This window comes from Corvus hawaiiensis, chromosome 6 (genome assembly GCF_020740725.1).
Source record: "Corvus hawaiiensis isolate bCorHaw1 chromosome 6, bCorHaw1.pri.cur, whole genome shotgun sequence".
In the NCBI taxonomy this organism is placed as follows: Eukaryota; Metazoa; Chordata; class Aves; order Passeriformes; family Corvidae; genus Corvus; species Corvus hawaiiensis.
Window position 1 is genome coordinate 40,564,747 of NC_063218.1, and position 21,819 is coordinate 40,586,565.

General features: G+C 38.3%; 1 protein-coding gene across 1 annotated transcript; it reads right to left on the bottom strand.

The window, feature by feature from the left end:
* Window positions 1-1,118: 1,118 nt before the first annotated feature.
* On the bottom strand, window positions 1,119-20,979 carry SPI1 (Spi-1 proto-oncogene). The gene is made up of 5 exons (XM_048307950.1): window positions 20,642-20,979; window positions 14,093-14,186; window positions 6,605-6,792; window positions 2,612-2,768; window positions 1,119-1,929 (listed from the first exon to the last, which is right to left on the bottom strand). The coding sequence occupies exons 1-5, from the start codon at window positions 20,684-20,686 to the stop codon at window positions 1,613-1,615; spliced, it is 801 nt and encodes a 266-aa protein (XP_048163907.1). The 5' UTR covers window positions 20,687-20,979; the 3' UTR covers window positions 1,119-1,612.
* Between the last annotated feature and the right edge of the window lie 840 nt (window positions 20,980-21,819).

Genomic DNA, 21,819 nt, shown 5'->3' on the forward strand with positions numbered 1-21,819 from the left:
GGAGCTTCTTTCTGTTTGGCTCCAAAGAGACACTGTAGGCCGTGATGTCACCAGACTTTTCACTTCCACAGTGAGATTGTTAGTGTAGATAACACTGACTATGTTTAGATTTAATTTTGAGAATTCAGGTCTGTAAGAAGCTCATCACTTTCAACTATTTCTGGTTTCAGTGAGGAGCAAGCTCTGAAAAATTTCAAGTTATTTAGTGATATTTGGCATGTTGTACTGCATTTCAATATTGTTAAAAAACTCCTTCTCTTCATTCTCAATCTGCCTCATTTCACAGTATCAATCGTGGGAAAGTCATGATGATATTTCCTGATTTTTGAGTGATTGAAACAGTTGAGATATGTTAAATAACGCTAAAACTTAAAATTCTAATTTTCTTACTGTTGGTTGAATTCGGATTTAATTTCTGTGTTTAGATGTACTGGGTAAATTTACCATGGTGTCTCAGATATTGAATTGTTTTTTATTTTGCATTTTGAGTGTTATCTATACAGTGCAGTTGTTATTAGTTACTATTAATTGTTTTACAGTAGGGATTAAAATCCACAGTTAAAATCTTGAAACTTGAATTCTTGTACCTGAATTCTGCAAAGATAGGATTAAATACAACTTATTTCCAATAAAGATTCATAAGCTAGAATCAAGGTATCACTGTGGGGGAAAGCAAGAAGAAAGAACATGAGCAGGAAAATAAGTGAAACCACAGAAGAACATGGTTAATTATTATATCCTAAACAGGATGGAAGTATAAATGCAATTCTTGGTATATATGACCAGAAAAAGTTCAACTGGCAGTGTTTCGTTTGCACAGGAAAAAATAGTGAGAAATATATATATGTATATATATGTGTATATATATATAGATGTATTTTTCAATTTCCTTCAGTACTGTAGTCCCTTTCACAGTAATGCATTTCACCCGTTATATTTGTTACTGAGTTTGACACCACTGACGATGTTTCCAGATAAATTAAGAAGTAGCTACAGATGGGTAAGGCCCTATAACCCAGTGCACCGTTTGTTCAGACACCACACAGGAGCTGTGTCTGCATAACTGAATGTGTGACGCTTGTTTGTGAAGTAGTCATTTATTATGCAAACATCAAAACTTCATTATATCTAATTTTATTAAATATGTACATGTTATTACTATTTAAAAGAACGAGTATCATTCCAAGATCTGCAAACTTCTCTCTAGCTCTGAGAGCTGCGGCAGAGCCTGTATTAATGCTAGTTTAAAAGCTGGAAGCTAACGCGGTGTCACTGTGAGTGACACAGCACCACCTCTGGAGGCAAAACTTCATCGGCTGTATTCTTTAGTTGCAACACAATCAAAAAAAAGATCTTTCCTGACAACAATATATTTGTACATTGTTTAAATTTCCCAACTCTGTCCAACTTGGAGGATGGAAGCAAAGAATTCTGTCATGATTAGGATTCTCAGATGCTGAAGAAGGGAATTCGTACCAGAAACATCTGATGATAAAGGCTGTTTAAAGGCAGAGAATGGGGCACAGGAAGCAAAGAGAAAGATGCGTCCATCTCCTCTGCTGGTGTCCAGCCAGGAGCTCTTAATATTTTTCTTGCTCAGGGTCCCATGGCCTCAGTGAGGATAATGCTTCCTATCAGTGGCCCCCCTTCCCATCACCTCTCCACTAAACTGGTAGGTCAGCTTCTTCTTAACTTTCTTGACTTCCCCTGTCTTGCCATAGTTTCTCAAAGCCCGTGCCATCTTCTGGTAGGTCATTTTCTTGCGATTGCCTTTCTGGATGCCCCAGCGATGCGCCAATGCTTCTTTGTGTTTGGAGGAGAACTGGAAAGTACCTTTTTCCTTGTCCACCCACCAAATGCTGTCCTTCATGTCTCCACTGCGAAGAAGGTCCAGAAGGAACTGATACAGACGTATCTTTTTCTTGCTGCCTGTGTGAAAGTCAAAGAAGAAAGCCAGTGGATCATTAGTATTTGTGTGTAGTTCCTGGTGAAACAGCAGAATGCATCTAAGTGTTCCAGCTAGCTTGGGAGAGACTAACTTCTTCAGTTTGCAGCATTTGTAACAGTAGACAATGTAACACTGTGAGGACATATTGTGGATTAATGTACCAAGAAGAAAAAACAAGAATAAGTAATTCCAAAGGCTAAACTTCCAAAATTAATTTGCTAATTTGAAGCTAATTGAAAGACATTGCTAATTCAAAACTAATCTAAACCTAATTTTGGCAGGTTATACAGAATGTGACTCTCAGGTACTGAGCAAAGAGAGATAAATATTTTTTTTAAATTGGTTCTTCCTTGACCTTCTTGTCTTGGTTTTCCCAGCTGTTAATATAAATTGGAGTAGAAATGGCAACAGCCATTTCCATTCGGGAAGCCCCAACAGACAAAGCCGGAGGAGGGAGGTGAGTACCTAAAGAAATGAGGTTTGAGATAGTTATGATTGTGAAAGATTCAGAGGACAGGAGAGTGCAAGGAGTCAGGGAAAAAAAAGCTTTGGCAGTGGCATAAAATACTAGCACAGCAGTTCTACGGTTTTATTCATTATCATCATGGTAATGTAACAGCTACTCAGTTCATAGCTTGACAAAATCCTTCTGTTTTCACTGACCTGTTTCTCCATGCATAATTCCAGGCCCAGGGTCCACACCATCATTCTCCCCATCTGATACCTCCAATGGGGGGCTCTGCCTCTCTATGTCCTCCTCGTCAGAACTGGGCTGAGGTGGAGAGGAGTACTGTAGGCACATCCGGGGCAAATATGACACCTTTTGAAGAACAGAGTAGTAGAGGGAGAAGGCAATGATAGAGAGTAGGGAATCAAAATTAAAAAAGGAAATGTAATGAAAAGAGTCACAGAGAAAAGGGGGAAGAAAGTAAGAGGTATGGGAAAATGTTTACAGTAATACTGAGTGACTTAGTTGTTGACATTTATAGTAGATGCCATCCTATTAAGAAGCACTTTCAGATAACAGTCACCACTTACACATGTACAACAATGCACCTTTACAAGACGGAAGGATGAATAACATTGTGAATGTCAGAACTTTCCCATACCTTATATCCTGTGCAAGTAACACTGCCCTTCTTCCCCCACATCTCCCCAAAGCTTGCTTTCTTCCTAATAAGTTTCTGATCCCGGTTGTCTATCCCCAGAGTGAAACTGCTTTTCAGAACAACTTTTTTTCTAAAACAGACCATCTGGAGCTAAATTTGAAAGAGATGAACAATACTGCCCTATCATGGCTGGCTTTGGCTCTGTTGTCCTCTTCCTTTTTCAGGCACAGTACCTTCTGACGTCAGCGAAATCCTATGGGACTGCATCCAAATTTAGAGTTGGGATTATACTGGTCCATCGGCTTTCTGTCTTAAATTTCCCCCATGAGGAGGGGAATAGCCTTAACACTAAGATAAGGGATACATCATATCAGCCCATATTCTCTTTTCCCAAATGGCTATCTGAAAATTCCCCATTAGGGGGGATTTCTCATCTGCAAAACTAGCAAGCTAGTTTTTGTGTTAAATTCTCTTGCCCTTATATAGAGATGTTGTCAGAAGCAGTGTGGAATATACCTCAGCTCTGTAAATTCTCAGTTGTGGTCTGGTTTGCTAGGAAACATGACCAGTTGCCACAAATTATTGCATCTTCTTATTTAATAATGAGAAACATATCAGTCTGAGGGGCAGGGAGTAAGAACCCAATTCCTACTTTAAAAAAACCCAACCAACATCCCCCCAAACCCAGCAGCATATCTTATGTAGCTTTCATGAAATGGGACAGATGAAGGTCCTTGAAAGTGAGCTCCTTTTGAACTGCTCTTCTCCTTCCCCAGGAAAGGATGTTTTGAGCCTGATGCCCTTCCTGGGACAACTCAGACACTGAAGCGGGCAGTGGGTGTTCATGAGTCACACCACCTACCGCGTGCTGGGCTTTGCCGAGTGGTGCTTTTCGGATGAGTTTTGCACCACCTTAAAATGTCCCAATAAGGCGTGTGCAGAGGGCTGGTTTGGGGCACAGCAGCCGGCAGTTAATGAGTTGGCAGATTGGCTGGAGCCGATCTGGCAGGAAGGGCAGGATTGGGCAAGAGTGCGTGTAAGCTTCCTGTCAGATCCCCAAGAGCGAAACTTCAGCCCTCACCACAGGCACCTTTAGCTTTTTACAGTTAAGAAAGCTGCAGCCTCCGGGGTAGGAAGGAAGGGAGAGACTGTGCCATGGGGGAAGGGGAATGAGAAGGTGGGACAGAGTCTTACAGGGGAGGGGAACAGAGATTGGTGCCCCTGCAGAGAAAAAGGCTGTGGAAACTTTGAGTGTTTTGGGAGGTCGTGTGGGAGTAAGGAACCTCTTCTCTGGGGCTGGAGTGGGACAGTGGGAGAGTGGGAGGGGACATGGTGTCTTTGAGGCAGAGGTGGTTGCAGAGGCCAGCCTGGGCAGTTGAGTGAGCTTTCCCCATGCTGTCCCCACTTTCCCTGACTGTTCTGTCTTTGCTTACACTTCCTTTGCACCTGAAACTCAGCAAGGCCAATACAGTGTCACGCAGTTTTGGGACAGAGTTACAGAGTCACAGAGGACCGGCCAGTGTGCTATAAAGAGCCAGGTTACTAACACTGTTCTGGAGGGAGAAAACTTAAGGAACTACTAGCTACTTTCCATTTTCTGATGTTTTCTCAGGGTCTGTGGCACTCATGTGTGATTTTCCTCTTTCTAAAGTTCTTCTCACAGTTTTCCAACCTTTTATTTCATCCTCCCTTCCGAATGAATATTTTTTTCTTATTTTATTATTTGTGAGGCCCCTGTTGGCAGGCTAACAAAACTTTTAAACAAATCTTGTTCATGAACAGGTTAAACTTCAAATTTGATTTCACAAAGTAATGTGATATTAACAGACAAAGAAATGTCTTTGCTTGTTCTTCCTTTATTGCAAACAGTAACTCTGATATTGCAGGACAGGCACGCTAGTTAGAAACTAGCAAATTCAGAGGAGGATTAAAACTTACTTCCTGCTTCTGTTTCTTTGCCTGGGACTGTGACTGAGACACACCAGAAGCTGAACTTCAGAGCACGCCAAGTACTATTTGCATGAGCTATTCTAGGAATAAAAGTAAAGTAAAAAGCCAAAGATCTCCTGCTGGTAAGGAAAAGGAGGGTAGTGGTGAATTCTGCATACTAACATCTTCTGCAGCTTGGTATGGGGAGGGGCAGAGAGAGAACAATGCTCTTTATCAGAAGTTGTAACAAAATTAGTTCCCTGCCTTTCATCCTGAAATGAAAGGCCATAGCTGAGTAGAATGAAGGGGGATAAGCAGAAGTGCCCTCTCTTTTTTTTCAGCTGTCCTTCTGAAGACATTCCTAAAGGGGCTCATTTTCATCCTTTGCCTTTGGCCAGAGGTAATGGTTGGTCATTAGGTATTAGCAGTTGCAATGAGCAACTGAAACAGCTTGAAGCTTCCCACAGACTGCTGTTCCATTAAGCATTTTTTATATTTGTAACTTTCTGTTCCTAATTCTTTGTTTGTATCGACATCTTATATTCTATTCCTGATTTTTTTATGGCTTGCAGTTTCCTGTTTTCAGTGTTAACTTACTCATTCTATTTTTTCTCTTCTTTCTTTTTGATTAACACAGTATTAACATACAATTTCAGTTTGCTTTGAACAGAGAAACCCTAAATGATAACCCCATGCATGTGGTTTTTCTCACCAAGTTTCAGCAAGGCCACTGTTACATGCAGCACTGTAATCAGCAAATGCTCTTTTCTCTGACTTCAATTCTACTCTGTCATTTTATTTAGGACATTTCATGTATATTGGGAAACTCTTTAGCACAAGAACTCCCAGCTTTCTTACTGCTTTCAGTAATGACTTTAGGGCATAGTCTTGTAGGATCAAGAGTGATTTCCACACCTACTGTGCTTAGTATCTTTGCAGTATGATGGAACACCTTATAATTTCCGCTTCAGTGAGAATTCACTGGTGCTTTGGGGACTATCTTTACTGCATAGTGGAGTATCTTTTTTTTACAGGGAAATGCCTGGCTTCATGTAAAATCTGAGCAAAGACAAGACAGTGTGCTTTGGCTTGTGACTTGTTTACTCCCAGAGAGAAGCACAAGTATGTTCTCCTCAGCCTGTGGTAGAAATTACCAGTGACTTGTCTTTCTTAGCATTTCTCATACAAGTCATGTAAAAATGTCAGGGTTCCTTGGAAATATTTAAAACCTTACTACTACTTCAAAGCTCAGAATTACTTCTTAAGAGTCATGGGTACCCTCGCTATGATGATACAAAGCTTCTCAGGTCCAGTTCATCTGCAGGATTGCAAACCAGTTGATTTTCATTCCAAATGAAACAAAAATTAGAAACTCCAAACACCTCCACAAAATGCAGTTCTCTTTTTAGACAGTGTGAGGAGCGTGACTTCTCATTATCCAGGTAAAAAGAATGTTTAAAATACATTTGTCCTGAGAATGAAGAGCTTTACATGCCCTAAGAACCTGAGTAATTCTTTTCAGCAATCTCTTTCACTTAACAGTTTGCATTCCCTAATGCACTATTTTCTTTACCATTAATTATCATCTGAAATTCTGAGCAGGGGCTGGTAACCGCACCTGGTGGTTGAGTCCGATGTGTGTGGTTGGGATTGCAGAATCCAAGACATGCATTTGCTCAATCTCCATGTGCCTGTAGAGCTGCTGCAGCTGGGGAGGCTGCACACTCTGCAGTTCTGTGAAATGGTTGTCTCCAAAGGTCTCAAACTCACTGTGCATGTGGTGTGGATGATATTCCCAATAATGATCTAAAGAAAGTTTAAAAAAATTGTCTGTCATTGCAAGATTAAAAAACATGGCATTTACCTGGCTTTCTTTGGTTCTTACCCCTGTCACTGCTCTTTCTGCCCTCTCCAAACCACTCCTGTTGACCTGTCTGTCTCTGCTGACAATCTGTATAGATCCCTGTAAAGTTTCTTTTCCTGATCTTATAAATTCCTGTGGCTGGGAAGTAATACTTAGGCCACTTTAAGTAGGACAATACTCTCAGATAGTGAGATGGATTTCCATGATAATTTAACACAAGATGCAAAAGATGTTAATGCTGGCACCTTTCTCAAGAAGAGACCATGACAAGTTTCAAAACATTGTCGTTCTTGAGACAAATTCTACTGATCTTCATACTGTCATATTCTTATTACACTCCTTATGGAAATGAGGAGGTGGAAAAAATGTTAAGATTATTCGGCAGCTATCTTTAGTCTTTATTTTACTCTGCTAGCAAAATCTCAGGAATGCTGCAGGAAAGGCACTTTTCTAGATATTTCCTGTAATCCTGTGTTGCTGTATCACACATTTTGAAGTACCAATACTAGAGAATAAAAGGAGAAACATGTGGAAATCTGGTGTACACTGTTTACAGGAAGGCTAAATTCTAATGCAGACTCCTTCTCCACCTTTTTATCTCTTTAGTACATTTGAAATTTCTGTGATAATTTGGATCTTTTTCAAAAACATAAAGAAGTACTTAAATAACCACTATCCTGTTTCCTGATTAATTTATCCTTGAAATTAAATTCCATATCATTTTCAGTTTTAGATTTCTGGCTTTTTTAGTTCCACATAAGCCTTCAAGTTTTTAGAATGTCATATTTGCTGCTCAAAATTGAAAATTTTCTACAAGAAGTGTGAAGTATTGCTAATTCTATTTCTCTTATACAATAGCTGCATACATAATTTTGCACATATTTATGTGCAGCCTGTTTTTAAAATCAGTGTCAACACTATGTCCTCTGCTCTGACTGAACTCAGAACTAATCTTCCAGATTTTACCTTTTCGTGCATCATTTTATGCATGGCCAAGATTTCTTTATGATATTCTGTGTACCAGTTCTAATTTATATATTACAATTCCAAGTTTTCTTCCTTTGTATTATTATAAATCATTTCTGTCCTGCCCTTCACATGTTTTTCACATGTTTTGCTGTCATGTACTTTTACAATCTACTTCTAATTATCACTTAACCCAGCTTCAGCTCTCAGTCTTTCAGTGTAAATCAGTATAATCACCCCCCTATTCACACTTGTACACCTCTCCAAGCTCCCTCCCAACTGTTGACATCCATTCAATAACAGAATTGAACATGTTCCTCTAAATGTAGTTAAATTTATAGAGGAACAATTGTCTAGTTCTGCAATATAATGTTATTGTGCATGACATTATCAGGATACTAATGTGCTATGAATATTTTTCCTAAATATCAAATTTGTTCCTTTTCTCATCTTCTGTCTCCTCATCCTTCCCCATTTATGTTTCAAACAGTTAAGTGTAATAACACTGAGGATTTGAAATCCAGGAGAATGACTTTGAATGTGGCTTCCTTTGGAGTTAACTCAGTGAATGTAATACCAAACATAGTTATACTTGAGAAACTGTAAGGTCCTTTAGCTGCCTTTGTTCTCAGGCCTGTAGAAATTTATTTGGAGGCTCTATCACACCCTTTGTGACACCAGCACTTACTTTTTTGTCCTTTCTGCTTTTCTGATTCACGAATAAACCTCATCACTGCATGTGGAAGGGGTGGAAATGTGCTTATAAAAGCATCCAGGGACCTGCTGCATTACTTTGTCACTTATTTGCTTTGTTGTATGGCACTTTCTGTGGGCTATGTATGGATTTTATAGCCCTAAGACAATTACAATGCACAGTAGCGCTTCTTCATGTTGCAGTTCAAGACAAAGATTTCAGTTTCTAGGGTAAAAAAGTGGGGTTAATGGGTGCAAAGTACCCAGGTATTTTAACATCCACATCTACTTCAACCCAGGAAACAGCAGAGTGTGTGAGTTGAAATCCAAAGGTTATCTAAGGCTGTGTCGTGGTAGGAAGCTTTGAGCACTTTCAGTGTGAAACCTTTCCATTTAGCTGGAAGACTGAGCCACACTAACTCTTGTTTTCTCTGGGTTAAATGACTGCAGATTTCTTTAAGTAGAGCTAACCACTGAGGTCCCATGTACCATGGGCAGCCCTGCATATTAAATTGTTGAGAACACATTGCAGGAGTAATCTAAACTCTTGTTCCTTAGAACAATCTGGCTCTTCTTGCTGTGTGGAAGGTGCTCCGTTGGAGGGCAATGTGTATTCCCAAAGAGCCCTTGTCATTGATAATCTACAACAGCAAATGACATCAATGCATAATTAGGAGGATGACAAAGCCCAGGAAAAAGTCTCTGAGGTGTCAATGGCAGGTCTTCAGCTGTGGAATGTCTTACTAGTAGAAAACATGGTGGCCAAGAGAGAACAAAGAACCTTTCCAACATGCATAGCCATGAGTATCTGTGCACCCTCTAGGTGGCCTACTTTTGATTCTTTTAAAATACTTTTTAATCAGCAGTCATGTTTTTATACTTCAAGATACCTCTTCGTTTTTTGGAGCCTATGACAAGGTTACTGTTGTTCCAGAACAGTTTTAACTTTTCCCTTGGCAGATTAATTAACCTATGGAACACTATTTATGCATATTCATGCTAATAACTAATTATTAATTATAATATTAATTACTAAAGTCCTTTTTGATGGAATTAGATGCTGCTGTAAAAAGACAGTAATAAAATAATACTATTAGCACAGCATATAGGATTTAAAGTAATGACATAATGGTATTACACTACAAAAAAATCTATGTCAGAAATTACTTCAACACAAACTTATGTCCAAACATTCAATTTGTTATAGGGACCAAAGTCCTTATTCTTTCTAAATTATCTATAATTTCCCAGTGATGCTTAGGAAAAACAAATTGGTTTAGTAACATTAGAAGAGAAATTACAAATCTGTCTCCACAAGCCCTTCTGCAGTTAACCATCCTGGCTAAGTTATTGCACATGAAAATTAAAAGAGAAATATCTAAATATCTGTGTCTGCACATATTAGAGTTACCAGAAAATTTACTTCTGTGCTCTTTGTTAGTGTTATGTCAGTAACACATAGCAATTATGTTCTTTTCTCTAAAACATGAAGGTGGAAGGAAGAAAAAAGACAGGAGAGAAAAATTCTAGAAATGGAAAGTGCCTGTTCTTTGAGTAAAGGAAAATGTCATTAAAAGCCAAGTTATAGCTACACAATGGAGTCATTATGAGAAATTTCATGTGAAGTGAAAGAGGATGTGAAAAAAATTCTCTCTTACAGAGACATGGAGATCATGTTTGTTTTGGTCTTGTATGTAGTGAAAGGTTAGGGGAAGGACAATCATGAACTCTGAACTCCCTCCCATGAACGAGAGGATGTTAGCCTGTTGGGAAGCCATAGCTGACCTAAAGCCATTGTGTTAATATTCACCATGGAGCTAGGTTCTCACTCCACAAGTGAGAAAACATGACCAAACTTTTTCATACACCTTCTCACCACTGTAAATTGCTTTGCTCCTGTTTTAATAGGTGAAAAATGGTAGAACCAGCAGTTGGAATATGAAACAGGCTCAAGGAAGGTATTTATAATAAAAGTGGAGCAACGGGCTAAATCTGCATTATGTATGCAGTGCAAAGCCGTGCAGAAATTCATGAGCCAGCTATTGATCTGGAAATGTGACAGCTCTGTCAGCACAGCGCTCTGCCCTGGCTGAGGAGACAGCTGCTGGCATGGATGCACTTGGGAGGTCTGGCTTAATGGCTCTGGCTAGTTCTGCTCTGGGCTGGGCAGATTTTCCAACACATGTTGAACTAGGAGAGGGTTTCTTTCACAGCTCCACACTGCATAGCTTACAAGTCGCACTGTGTTTTGCATATCTGAAAAAACAAGTCAAGGAAAAAACCCATAGGGAAAATGAGAAAAATATTGAAGGACATTGGAAACTCAATGTCTTGATCAGATACTGCAGAAACACTTGAGAAGAGTACTGTAGTCCTGGGCAGAGTGTCAGTCTTATCTAAAACAATATTAGAATCTCATTAGCTCTCACTTTACAAACTTCATGACTTTAATAATGCCAAATATTCAAAAACCTGTGAGTCAGGCCCCATCAATTCATGAGAATAACTTTGAAGGGAAGGGATTTTTTAATGAAGTTTGGAATTCTTTCTTTTTTTCATATAGGATTTAAGATGGAGATCCACCTGTTTGGACTTTCTTCCACTTCTATGTGGGCTAATAAAATCAAAGGTGAGATTCTTAAATGATCGTGTTACTCCAGGATGTAGGACAAAAATAAAATCCCAGATCATGAAATCTAGTGAGTTCCATAAGGCTAGGAATGAAGCAAACAAGGGTCAGCACTCAGCTTCATACAGAAAGTGATTTTTACTAAACCTATAATGTTTGGTAGTAACATAGAGACAAAGCTGCAGTGGAATTAGGTAATTACTAAGATTGCGTTAGTGTTACAAAATATGCTGTGTTACACTTACAGACTTACAAGCTCAGGGTAGGGTGATGGACTAATACATGATCACTTGAAGCAGCTTCTGTCCTGCGTGACTGTGTCTCTGTGTTTATTACAGTTTTTAAAACATAGATACACTGCAGTACAGAAAATAATCCCACAATGCATCACATTGTGGTTTTGCTTGTTAAAATCAGTGTTCACTTGTTGGAAATTATTTCCTACATATTACTCACTAGTGGCACAGATCTACAGCTTTTGATGTGGACTTTACTGCCTATTTGTGTAAATATGGAGTAAGGGTTTCCTTCAGCATTATATTTGAGGAAAAGGTGACAGTAATGCATGTAGCACAGATCTACAGATTAAGACATTGCCATCTCCCTTTCACAAAATTAATTTGCTAGCAGTGAGAGAGAGGTAGTCTGACACTTGAGGAAAATTTCCTATTTCTTTAGCAGTCCCTTGTCAGCAAAATCAGAAGTATTATTCTGTCTAGAGGCATCTATTTGCATTAACTGGCAGTTTTGAGGTGCATATTGGTACTGAGTAGGCCTGAAAAATTATTTTTATGTATTGTGAGGGATCTCCCTGTACCCCAAGCTGAACTTCTCTCTCACAGTTCTGTTCTTACTTCTTCTTTTTTTTTCCCCTAGCTAATCAGGTTCTTGTCTCTTTCACTGCTGTCACGGCAGTACCTTTTTTATTCCTTTCCCCCTCCATTTTTCAATCATTGTGCTTTTATCCAATTTGTTCTGAACACTTAGTACATATTTCTAAACGTAGTTTGTGGCATCCTTTTCCTGCTCTTCTGCATGGCTCTTCTAAAGACCCTATACTTCTGTCATGTAAACAAAATGAAAGCCAAAGTTGTTTTTTTCAATATTTGTAGGAAAGAAGGAAACTGCAATAATTTGTTGTTTTCACTCTCCATCTGTATTCTTTGGTTGTTCACTGCTCTTTTGGACTGTGAGCAATTCAGGACAGCACAGGGCACATTTGATATTTATACACAACCAACTACATTACAGGTGCTTTCCTAAATAAAAATCTGACTGAAATGTGCAGGTTGGGTTTAAGTTGTGTCTTCCATAAGCACTTATGTTAGGAATTAAAAATATGGTTTTAAGCTCTTTAGGACAAGTGTAGCACAACTTTAGGAACAGACAAATTTCTGTTTAAAGTGGGTGTTTAGGTACTGCTTAGGCTATAACCCATACAGGTGACTATCCAGTTTTTGTTGTGTTCATTTTGATGAGTAAAATCATGTTATTGATTTGAGAAATGTAGCTTAGGAACAGTCTTTCAACAGAAAAATGGGCAGTAAACCAGATGGGGTGATAAAATTATGAAAGATAAAGGGATGTTTTTGTGTGAGGTAGCCTGGACTTAATGACAGAAAAGATATTTCCAAGTGCTTTTTCCTACATGATATCTTTTATATTTATTGTTTAATTGTCACCATTGCCTTTTGAGATAATCAGTGTTATCCGGTTTTATGAGTGTGCAAACAGGTACGGGGTATAATGTAAAAACCCCGAATTTCCATGTGGAATTTGCTGGGTATGATTAATGAGACTTGACAGATGCCGTGAGATAACTTATAAAAACTGAATTAATTCTTTGTCTCCAGGTGCTAAGAATATCATAGGTGTTTCCTGAATGCAATGTAGAGAACAAATTTAGATAGAAATCTCTTTCAGCTAAATGCTCAGAGTGATCTTACTCTGTAACTCACTGCTCTTTAAGATAGCTTCTGTTGCCACAGACAAAACAGTGCTGTGCTATGAAAAGTTCATGTCTTAAATTATAACAGCAATGGATCTAGTTGCTGTATCAGTGGGAGTCTTTCAGGGAAACTCCAGGATCTGCAGGGACTGCCACCAGTAACACAGTAGAACGGTGCTTTTCCTTCCTGAGTCAATATTGACTCTGGTATTTCCAGGGTGGTGTTGCTGGATTATTGTATTGCACAGGAGATGAAATTCACAAAGCAAGACTCTCGCCTCTGCGTTGATTTAGAGTCCAGTGCCCAGACAACATTAAAATATAGACACCAAAGCTTTGAAATTACATACATAAATTGAAGTAATAAATAATCATATAGCATTTTTACATTGAGTTATGTTTACATACAAACAGCTACAAGGAAGTTTTACAAAGATTTAGAGAGAGGAAGTACTTGGGTGTACTGGAGGAAGAGTGAAAGTTGTTAGGTGTGGCAGCATGCAATAGAGAGCAAAAGAAAGAGAAAAATACGTGGAGTTGAAGAAGGCTAAATACCAAATAAACCTAATTGAAATAAAAGCACAAATAGATTATCTAGGACCTAAGTCAAATAGGAATTGAACATGGGAACGTAAGAGGAGGAGTAGTGTTGCAAATCCATGTTCTCAAAAAGTTGAGAAGCAAGCTGAATGCTTTTGATCTGCAGAGGAAAATAAAAACACAGTAAAGATAATGAAGGATAGAGATAATGATATACACTTTTCTGGAAGCTCCTTGCATCATACAGTGCTTTTTAAAATGCTCTTTCAGAGAAACCATGTTGCAGTTGCTGGGTTGGAACAGTGCCATTAAGCAGAATAAAATAATGTTCATTTCTGATTTGAAAATATGTGCCTATACATTATAGATCACAGCAGCAGATTTGTTGTTTTCTTGTATGTCCTAAATCTGTTTCCTGTGGTATCCCATGAGACTTTATGCTCCAAGGAGATATTTTTTGACTTACCACCATGACTCTCTCCATCACTGTTGAGATACTGGTAATAGTCATGGGGCTGTCGGTAGAGGTCTGACTCATAGGATACCATATCTTCAGAGGGCTGTACAAAGAAGAGGAATTTTTAGAACTGTAAGTTTACACAAATCCTTTCCAAATTATTCATATAGTTAGTGAAGGGCTGATGCCAACCCATTTTATATTGCCTAGGGAAAGAAAGGGGAGACTTCAAGTTATTATTGAATCAGCAGAAATAAATTGCGTGACACCGGACACTGATTTGGAGGAAAAAAGAGTAATCCCAGTGGAAAAGAGACCCAGCCTGTGTAGCAGAACTTGTCCTGTTGTAATACACAAATCCCTTGCATCCCATACTCCAGCCTTCTGAGGATACTGCTTTAGAGCTGTTGTGGATATCAGGCACAAGTAAAGGTGAAATATTTTCTTTGGTAATAACAGACATTTTCTTTTCTTGATGATGATGATGATGATTCTCACAATGCAAAAGAGAAAGCAGAAACTTGTCTTGCCTAAACATATTATTCTGATTGTTTCTACAAGGTCTGACTAAATGGTGGCAGTCTGTGCGAGGGTAGTGACATTGACAGAGGGCATAAAACCATTTTCTTTCTCAGTTTCTGTCCAAGATGAACTCTGAACGTTTGCTGCTTCAAATCAACGACACAGGGCTTTTAGATATACACAGTGAAGACTTTAAAAGTCCAAATGTGGGGCAAATAGTGAGTTGTGACCTGTTGGATGCTTAGCTGTAGAATTTAAGTCCTCTCTATCTTCCGAAAACAGGTGACATAGGGTAACTTGCCTACTTCTCTTCCTCCTCAGGCCTAGTATTCCAATGCAAATACTGATTAAGATCTTATGTGGTTGCAGTAAAGGTTGTTTATTATTAGTTGTGCACAATCTTGTTGCTTCATTTAATGTTCGTTCTTCTTCATTTCCAGAATGAAGACTTAGAGAAAGATGGTGTTTCTCATGGGGTTTTGTTAAACCTTAGTCCAGTTAAGTTTGTTACAGTATTTCCTTCCAATGTGAACAAATTCTTGCATTGTCAACAGCAAAGGAGAACTCAACCACCTTTCTTGGCTTTTTTTGGAAAGGAAATTATTTCTAGTATTTCTAGGTATTAACAGAAACATTTTAATTCTATTAATGACTCCATCATAACAAACTTTGAACAACAAATATTTAAAATAACACGATAACTTACATGATGGGCATATTTTTTGCGTTCATATTTCATATGCCTATTTCTATGTCACAAATTCTTTCTCTCCTTCCATGAACCTGTCACATTTTTGGAATATCTGCATTTTGTAAGTTTATGCTGTGGTGACAGCATGACAGAAATACAGAAGAGCTTCTTTTTTTCTTACTCCTCTAGACTGCTTGAGAACATGAAACCTAAGGTAGCAGCTGCTACTAAAAACCAGATGGAGGTGGTAGATAAGCAGCTAGCAAAAGGAAAGGACTTTTTTTTCCCTGGTTTCTTTAATTCTTCTGGTTAACTCCTTCAGCTCATTCTGTTGGAATTTGGGGATTTAAAGATTGTCCCTTTCTGAGGATTAAGATGTTAGAGCACATACAAAAAAACCCCCAACAAAACACTTTCAGCAATTACTTTGTACCTTGGTAAATCCTTAGTAGCAGCCACGTGCTGTATTAGTGTATCATTAAATTGCACTGGGAAGATTGTCCAAAATTTCGTGACTTTCAGCACATACACAATCTGGAAATCAGATCCATGGAATATTCAAAGCCTCAGGAGAAAATCCATCACATGGCTACAAGCTCCAAAGATAATCATTGGTGGTGGATAATTGCTTTGGGGAAATCTTGAGAAGATGATAACACACAATAAAGGCTATCTAAGGGAAAGACTAAGGAAAAGGGACAAATCATCATTCAATTGCATGTGCAGCAGGAATACCAGTGAAGGGAGTCTTCTCTGGTCTCCAGAGCTGTACTGTAGGTACAGTCTCCCTTTCCAAATCTATGTGATTCCAATAGAATTGCCCTTTATCCGCACAGAGATATAATGGGAAGTATAATCTATTTTCCAGATTTCAGGGGGGTGGTCAAGGAAGACAGTACAGCATGCATTCTCTCTGATGTTTCTGCTTTTTTGCTATGTATTTTCTTGGTGTTCTCTCTGTGGTTATGTGTATTTACTCATCTTCATTCCTTCGACTTTTAGTGTACTCTGATCTCTGACAAGAAAAAGTCATGAGACTGTATTTTGCTTTCTTCAGTATAAAGTTCTGAATGGAATATCTACTTTTCATTATCTTTGCAAATTAGTGCATCCCACTCCCTCATTTCCTTTCCCTAAATATATGCTTCCTATTAAACATATAAACTTATGTCTTCATATTCAGAATTGTAAATTATTATAATTTATAGTATAAATTAAAAACTAAATTTATAATTTATATTATAAATTACTGTAATTCAAAGGAAATATGTTGTGAAAGGGGAACCATCAACATCTAAATGGGAAAGGCATATCATACTAGTTGGGAAAAACAGAGGTTAAAAAGTCATATAAACTTATATTGTTTGAAAGAAGAATCTCTGTTTCTTCTTATCTAAAATACTAGAAACTGATAGACATTATTTAAAAATCAGTACCTAAATGCATTGAAGTTTTTAACTGGTAGCTATTTAGCCAAAAGTAAACAAGTTTTGAAAGAAATCAGTGTCCTGTCAATGTAGGTTTAATTTTCTAAAATTTCCACTGCTACAACAAAGCATCTATCACTCATATCTTTACAGAAGTATAGCTTGGCAGGAAGGCCAAGCATCAGTCCAAAAGTAGATAAACAATATGTATTTTAGGCATGGAAAAGAACACTTGACTTTTCCTAATTGTGCTTTTCCTTTGTTGTCTCTTCCCAATTTCCAAACTCCCCCACTTCAGACTAATACACATTTTCAGACAATTGTGTCTCACAGTCTGAGAGCTGAGAATGAAGTATTTTACCATTCAAAGCTACTTTCACAAGTTCAGATGCGTATTGAATGACCAGAGCTAAAGGAAGGTGTGTTAAATAGACTCTTAAAACAATGATTCCCTTAATATTTACAGATCTGACTGACTGCAGAGAGAGTTGGAGATACTGAACATCTAAAAACATCTGCTTTTACATAGGGCATTGGGGTACTATAAACTCTGTTTTGAAATTCTGGGGCTTAAAATCTCTTATTAGGGATTCTTGGAATTTTTGTCCTTGAATTTGTTTCCTGTACAGTAATCCTTTTGATAAAAGACGTGTGTGTATATCCTTGTTAACTCATGCCAATCTGTTCCCACAAATGACTTGTAATGCCAGTGCTTTCTATCTTGGTGTCTGATCTTCAAGGGCACAGTAACTAACATGGCAAGATGCATATTAAATATTTTAAAGTCTATTTATCATAAACTTAATCAGATGGTGTTTAAAGGAGATAGTACAGCATGTATTCTCTCTGATTATTCTATGGGAAGGTGGGATATTTCCCTCTATTTATTATGGAGGCTATTTTCAATAATCTGTTTTTAATTGCTTTCTGTTTTTTGGGGGGGCAGTTTGTTGTTTTGGTTTTTTTTAGAAAAGTTTCTTTAGAACTTTTTCACTAATTAGAGAAAAGAGGTTTCACCATGTACTTCTGTTGCCTGTTGTGCCAATCTTTACCCACTTGCCCTGTCCTTCTCTGGAACGTCCCCACCCACACTCATTTCATCATCTCACTGACAGCACTTCCATGACACTGAACAGTTTTCTTGCTCCTGACAAAAAGCAAAGAATAGCCTATGTTTAATATTTAACTGATGTCAATAGCCATTTGTTCAATCGGTTGTTTCCATGTAAAAGAGTGACTGAAAGCTTTGTTAGGAACCATAGTTGTGGTATCTGCTTTCATGCACGCCATGAGGTGCAGCAAACTATCTAAAACCATATTCTACCCTCAAGGAAGAGGTCAACAAACAGTACTTTCTGTCACAGACTTTGATAAATTAAGAGCAGCCTCTGTCTTCCATCTTTGCCCTGAAACTCAAGGGAAAAGCCACAAAACCACTCAGAGAAAGCTCAGTTGGCATTGGTTAAGAGAGATACATTGAACACAACAGAATAGCAGTCTGAAAATCTTGTTACTCCCCAAGACTTTGTCAGATGATTCCAGGAAATGGTAAATTCACTAAATGATGATCTTTTTGTTATCTTGATATAACTATTCACTGGCATGTGATTCAAAAATACTTCAGACAATTTCCAATGATGTGCTGCTGAGACAAGCTTTAAAGCCAAGATTAACTATATTTCCTTGGAAAAAAATTACAGTATAACTATTTTAGAAAAGATGAGTAAAAATACTAGCATGATTACTCATTGGGCTAGCCTCACTGGACCATGTTGACAATGCAGTTATGTGGAACAGAGTACTTCTGTGGGGCATTTTTTCTCTCATGCAAAAGTACTTGATTCAAAGCTGTGATTTCTACAGGTGGCTACTTAGGGATTCATATATAACTGGAACCCTCTTTAGGCAAAAGTGTTTGAGTTAATTTTTTGACCCTTAAAACGACTAAATTCTATCATGCATTGGAAGATGCAGACCCAGTCTGCAGAACTTTTCCCCACAAAACTCCTAGTCTTCAGAGGAAGATGCAGTACTCCCAAACCATTTAAACAGTGTTTTCCAAGTGAAGGATAAGAGTTTCCTAGCAGAGGCAAGAGGAAGGCAGTTGCTGACCCACCCTCAACTGAACGGGGAGGGGTGGAGGAGGAAAGTGTTGCTGCAACTCCTGCCTAGAAACAGGCTCATGTATCCCCACTGAAAAAGTCCCAGGAGACACAGACATGCAGGGCTCTAGCTGGCAGTGCTCAAAGTGCACTTAAAGCAATTTTGAAAGTACAAACCACAAAATTATTAATTTTTTGACAGTTTAATCACAAAAATAGAAAACGAATTGCCCTGTCAAGTGCTCCAGTAAGATATAATTGCATTTTCACAACCAGTTGTATCTCTCATCTGAACAGAGTTCAGACAGAATATCAACTGCAACACAAATTAGAATATGGGCCAAACTATATTATATTTTCAGTCCATTTATTCAACACATGTCCTGGAAGTCAATACTGAAAAAAGAAAAAAGTCCAGAAAACATAGCTATGAGTTAATGAATGGACAGAAGATTAACAATTGTGTTTTTTTGAATAGAGAGGCTGTTTCCTGGGGTAGCTAAGTTTGTGTTTCTTCTTATTTTTTTTAAGCCCAACAAGTAACATGTGGAGAAATCTCTATATACGTTTTTATTGTCTTGGTTTCTATTCAGATTTCTATTCTGTTGCACTTACAGTAGACCCACTGGGCAACTCCGTGTGTTTAAGAAAGAGAAAAATGATTTTTAGGGTCTTCTCACCCTTTGGGTAGATAGGTGATTTCAGGGACACTGATGATAAACTGAGATAATAAAGGGTCTCCCTCAAAAAGAAGACAAATACTTTCAGTCATCATGAATTCTGAACATGACAGGAATTCAAAGGGCCATCTCTCTGGATGGAAGATAAGAAATGTCTTCAGTCTTTATTAAATGGGACAAGACAAAACCAAAATTTGATACAAGTTTTTGTTAAAGAACTCTTGGGCCTGCATTGTCTCCCTCTATTCTCTGACACATATATAGCAATTACTGTAAGCCATCTACCACATAAAAAGCCAAGCAAACCACCTTATCTGACACCTCTTCAGCTTCTACAAACTTCATGAAATCTAGTTAAGGCCCCTTGTACCCATCCTGCTTAGAGATTTCCCATTAAGGTCGGTTTCTGAACAATAGGTTAGTGACATTATTTTCTTCACAAATAATAATTTTTGAACTTGGCATACGATAAATTACAGCAGTGCAACAATGCTTCAGAGTTAAGGAAAGGATAGACCTGTCCCATAAGCACACAGAAAAATTTATATCTTAGAGGAAACATTGAAAGACCCAAATAAGGGCTGTAGGTTTTTTTCCCCATTTGCCAAATGCTTTTTCATAGTAAATGAATTCAAGAGAACTCAGTTCAAGAAAAGATTAAGTTAAAAACTAAAATGCCATAATTGCAAAGAACACACAGAGTCCTAAAATCTGCAATATATAAAATCAGCATTCAACAACTCTTCTGTCACAGACTGGTAGACAGTTAAATACATAAACTATGTCAGAGACTTCAGATGATTAAGAATTACAATCTGAAGAAAGACGGCTTTTATATCACGTAGGCGGCACTGAAGAAAAGAGATTTACTGACTTGCTATAAATGTACTGTACAAAAATACCGTACATTTAATCTCTGAAAACAAATGGAGATCAAAATCAGATACAAGTTTGGGGAGGAAATGTTAATTTCCCTTTCATTGCAGTGTTGTCACTAGTTTTATATATTGACCTAAGCCAAACTTCCTGGCATTACAGAACAAAACAGAGGTATTCTCAAATAATAAAACCTAGTTTAGTTTGCCTTTTGCTACTGAGCCCAATGATCCATATTAGAAATAAATCCATATACTCACAGGGGGAATAAGGGGAAATCCTTCCATTTTGCAAGCTTGCAACATTCAGCCAACTTCTGAGTGAATTTTTCTTAATTCAGTTTTCAAACATCCAGAATAACTGACTTGCAAAAAATCATATTAAAAAAAAGGGGAAAAAAGGAAAAATAAAGAAAAAAGAAAAGAAAAAAAAAAAGAAAAAAGAAGAGATCCTTGGACTCCGTAAAGTCCCTTGGCAGTGGTGGATCTCAGGATAGGAGGACCCTAACAAGTTTTCATCGTTTGCCCTTATAGGTTCTGAGGTGAACTTCTTCCCGAGTTGTATGCGAAGTTCCTGATTTTATCAAATGTCTGTAGAAGGCAGATAGCCCTTGGGTCTATCAGCGCGCTGTGACATCACACTTTAGCCAGTTTGCATAAATCTCATTTCAGGGAGCTGTGGCGCTGTAGCAGGAAGTCTGCCCCAGTCATGGACAGGTGCTTTGCTGTATAATCAGCAGCCCAGAGCCTGGGCCTGCTACCAACAAACAAGCATGTGGGTGCAGCACTCCGGGGAGGGCTGTGTGCTTCCCACTGTACATGAACTATAATGATGATGCTGCTCTCAGGTTTAATGATAGATCATAAAGACACAGTCCTGACAACTTCTGTGAGGCCAGAGCAGTGGCATAGACCTGCGTTAATAATAATCTTGTGTTGAAATTACGTGGCAGTACCTAGCAGGTAGGAAAAAAAAGAGTATGCAGTTTCAAATACACAGCCCTAGGTTTATACAAAAGTTATGCCCATGAGACTTTCATCATCAGCTTTGCACGAGAGTAAATGATTCAGTGAAAGATACTTTGTCCTCTTGTTTGTTTCTTGTGAACTCTTTTCTTTTATAATTCCTGCAAGGAGAAAGTAAGTGGGGGAAAGGAGAAAGTATTATATGTCCCTCATGATGACTTCCTTCAGGTCCTGAGTGCCTTTAGCCGTGCATAGAGAACAAGATTTATAGACTCCTATGTGAAGAGTCAGGTGCAGAAATACCTTGTAGAGATTTTGTGGTAGCTCTGCTCACTTGATGCTCTCTTTATCCCACTGTTCTACTTCCATTTGGCTATGCTGAACAAATGCCTGTCATATGGAGGTTCTGGCAGTGACAGAAGCAAGTGGGGCACAGGGCAGGATGTAGGGGATGGCTACAAGGGGAGAATGCT

Coding starts and splice junctions, on each gene's coding strand:
- SPI1 (XM_048307950.1), bottom strand. CDS start 20,686: ATGTTGCAAGCTTGCAAAATGGAAGGATTTCCCCTTATTCCCCCT. Junction 2,769..6,604: donor ACATCGGACTCAACCACCAG/GTGCGGTTACCA, acceptor GTTCTTCAAAAG/GTGTCATATTTGCCCCGGAT. Junction 1,930..2,611: donor AATTATGCATGGAGAAACAG/GTCAGTGAAAAC, acceptor ACTTTCACACAG/GCAGCAAGAAAAAGATACGT.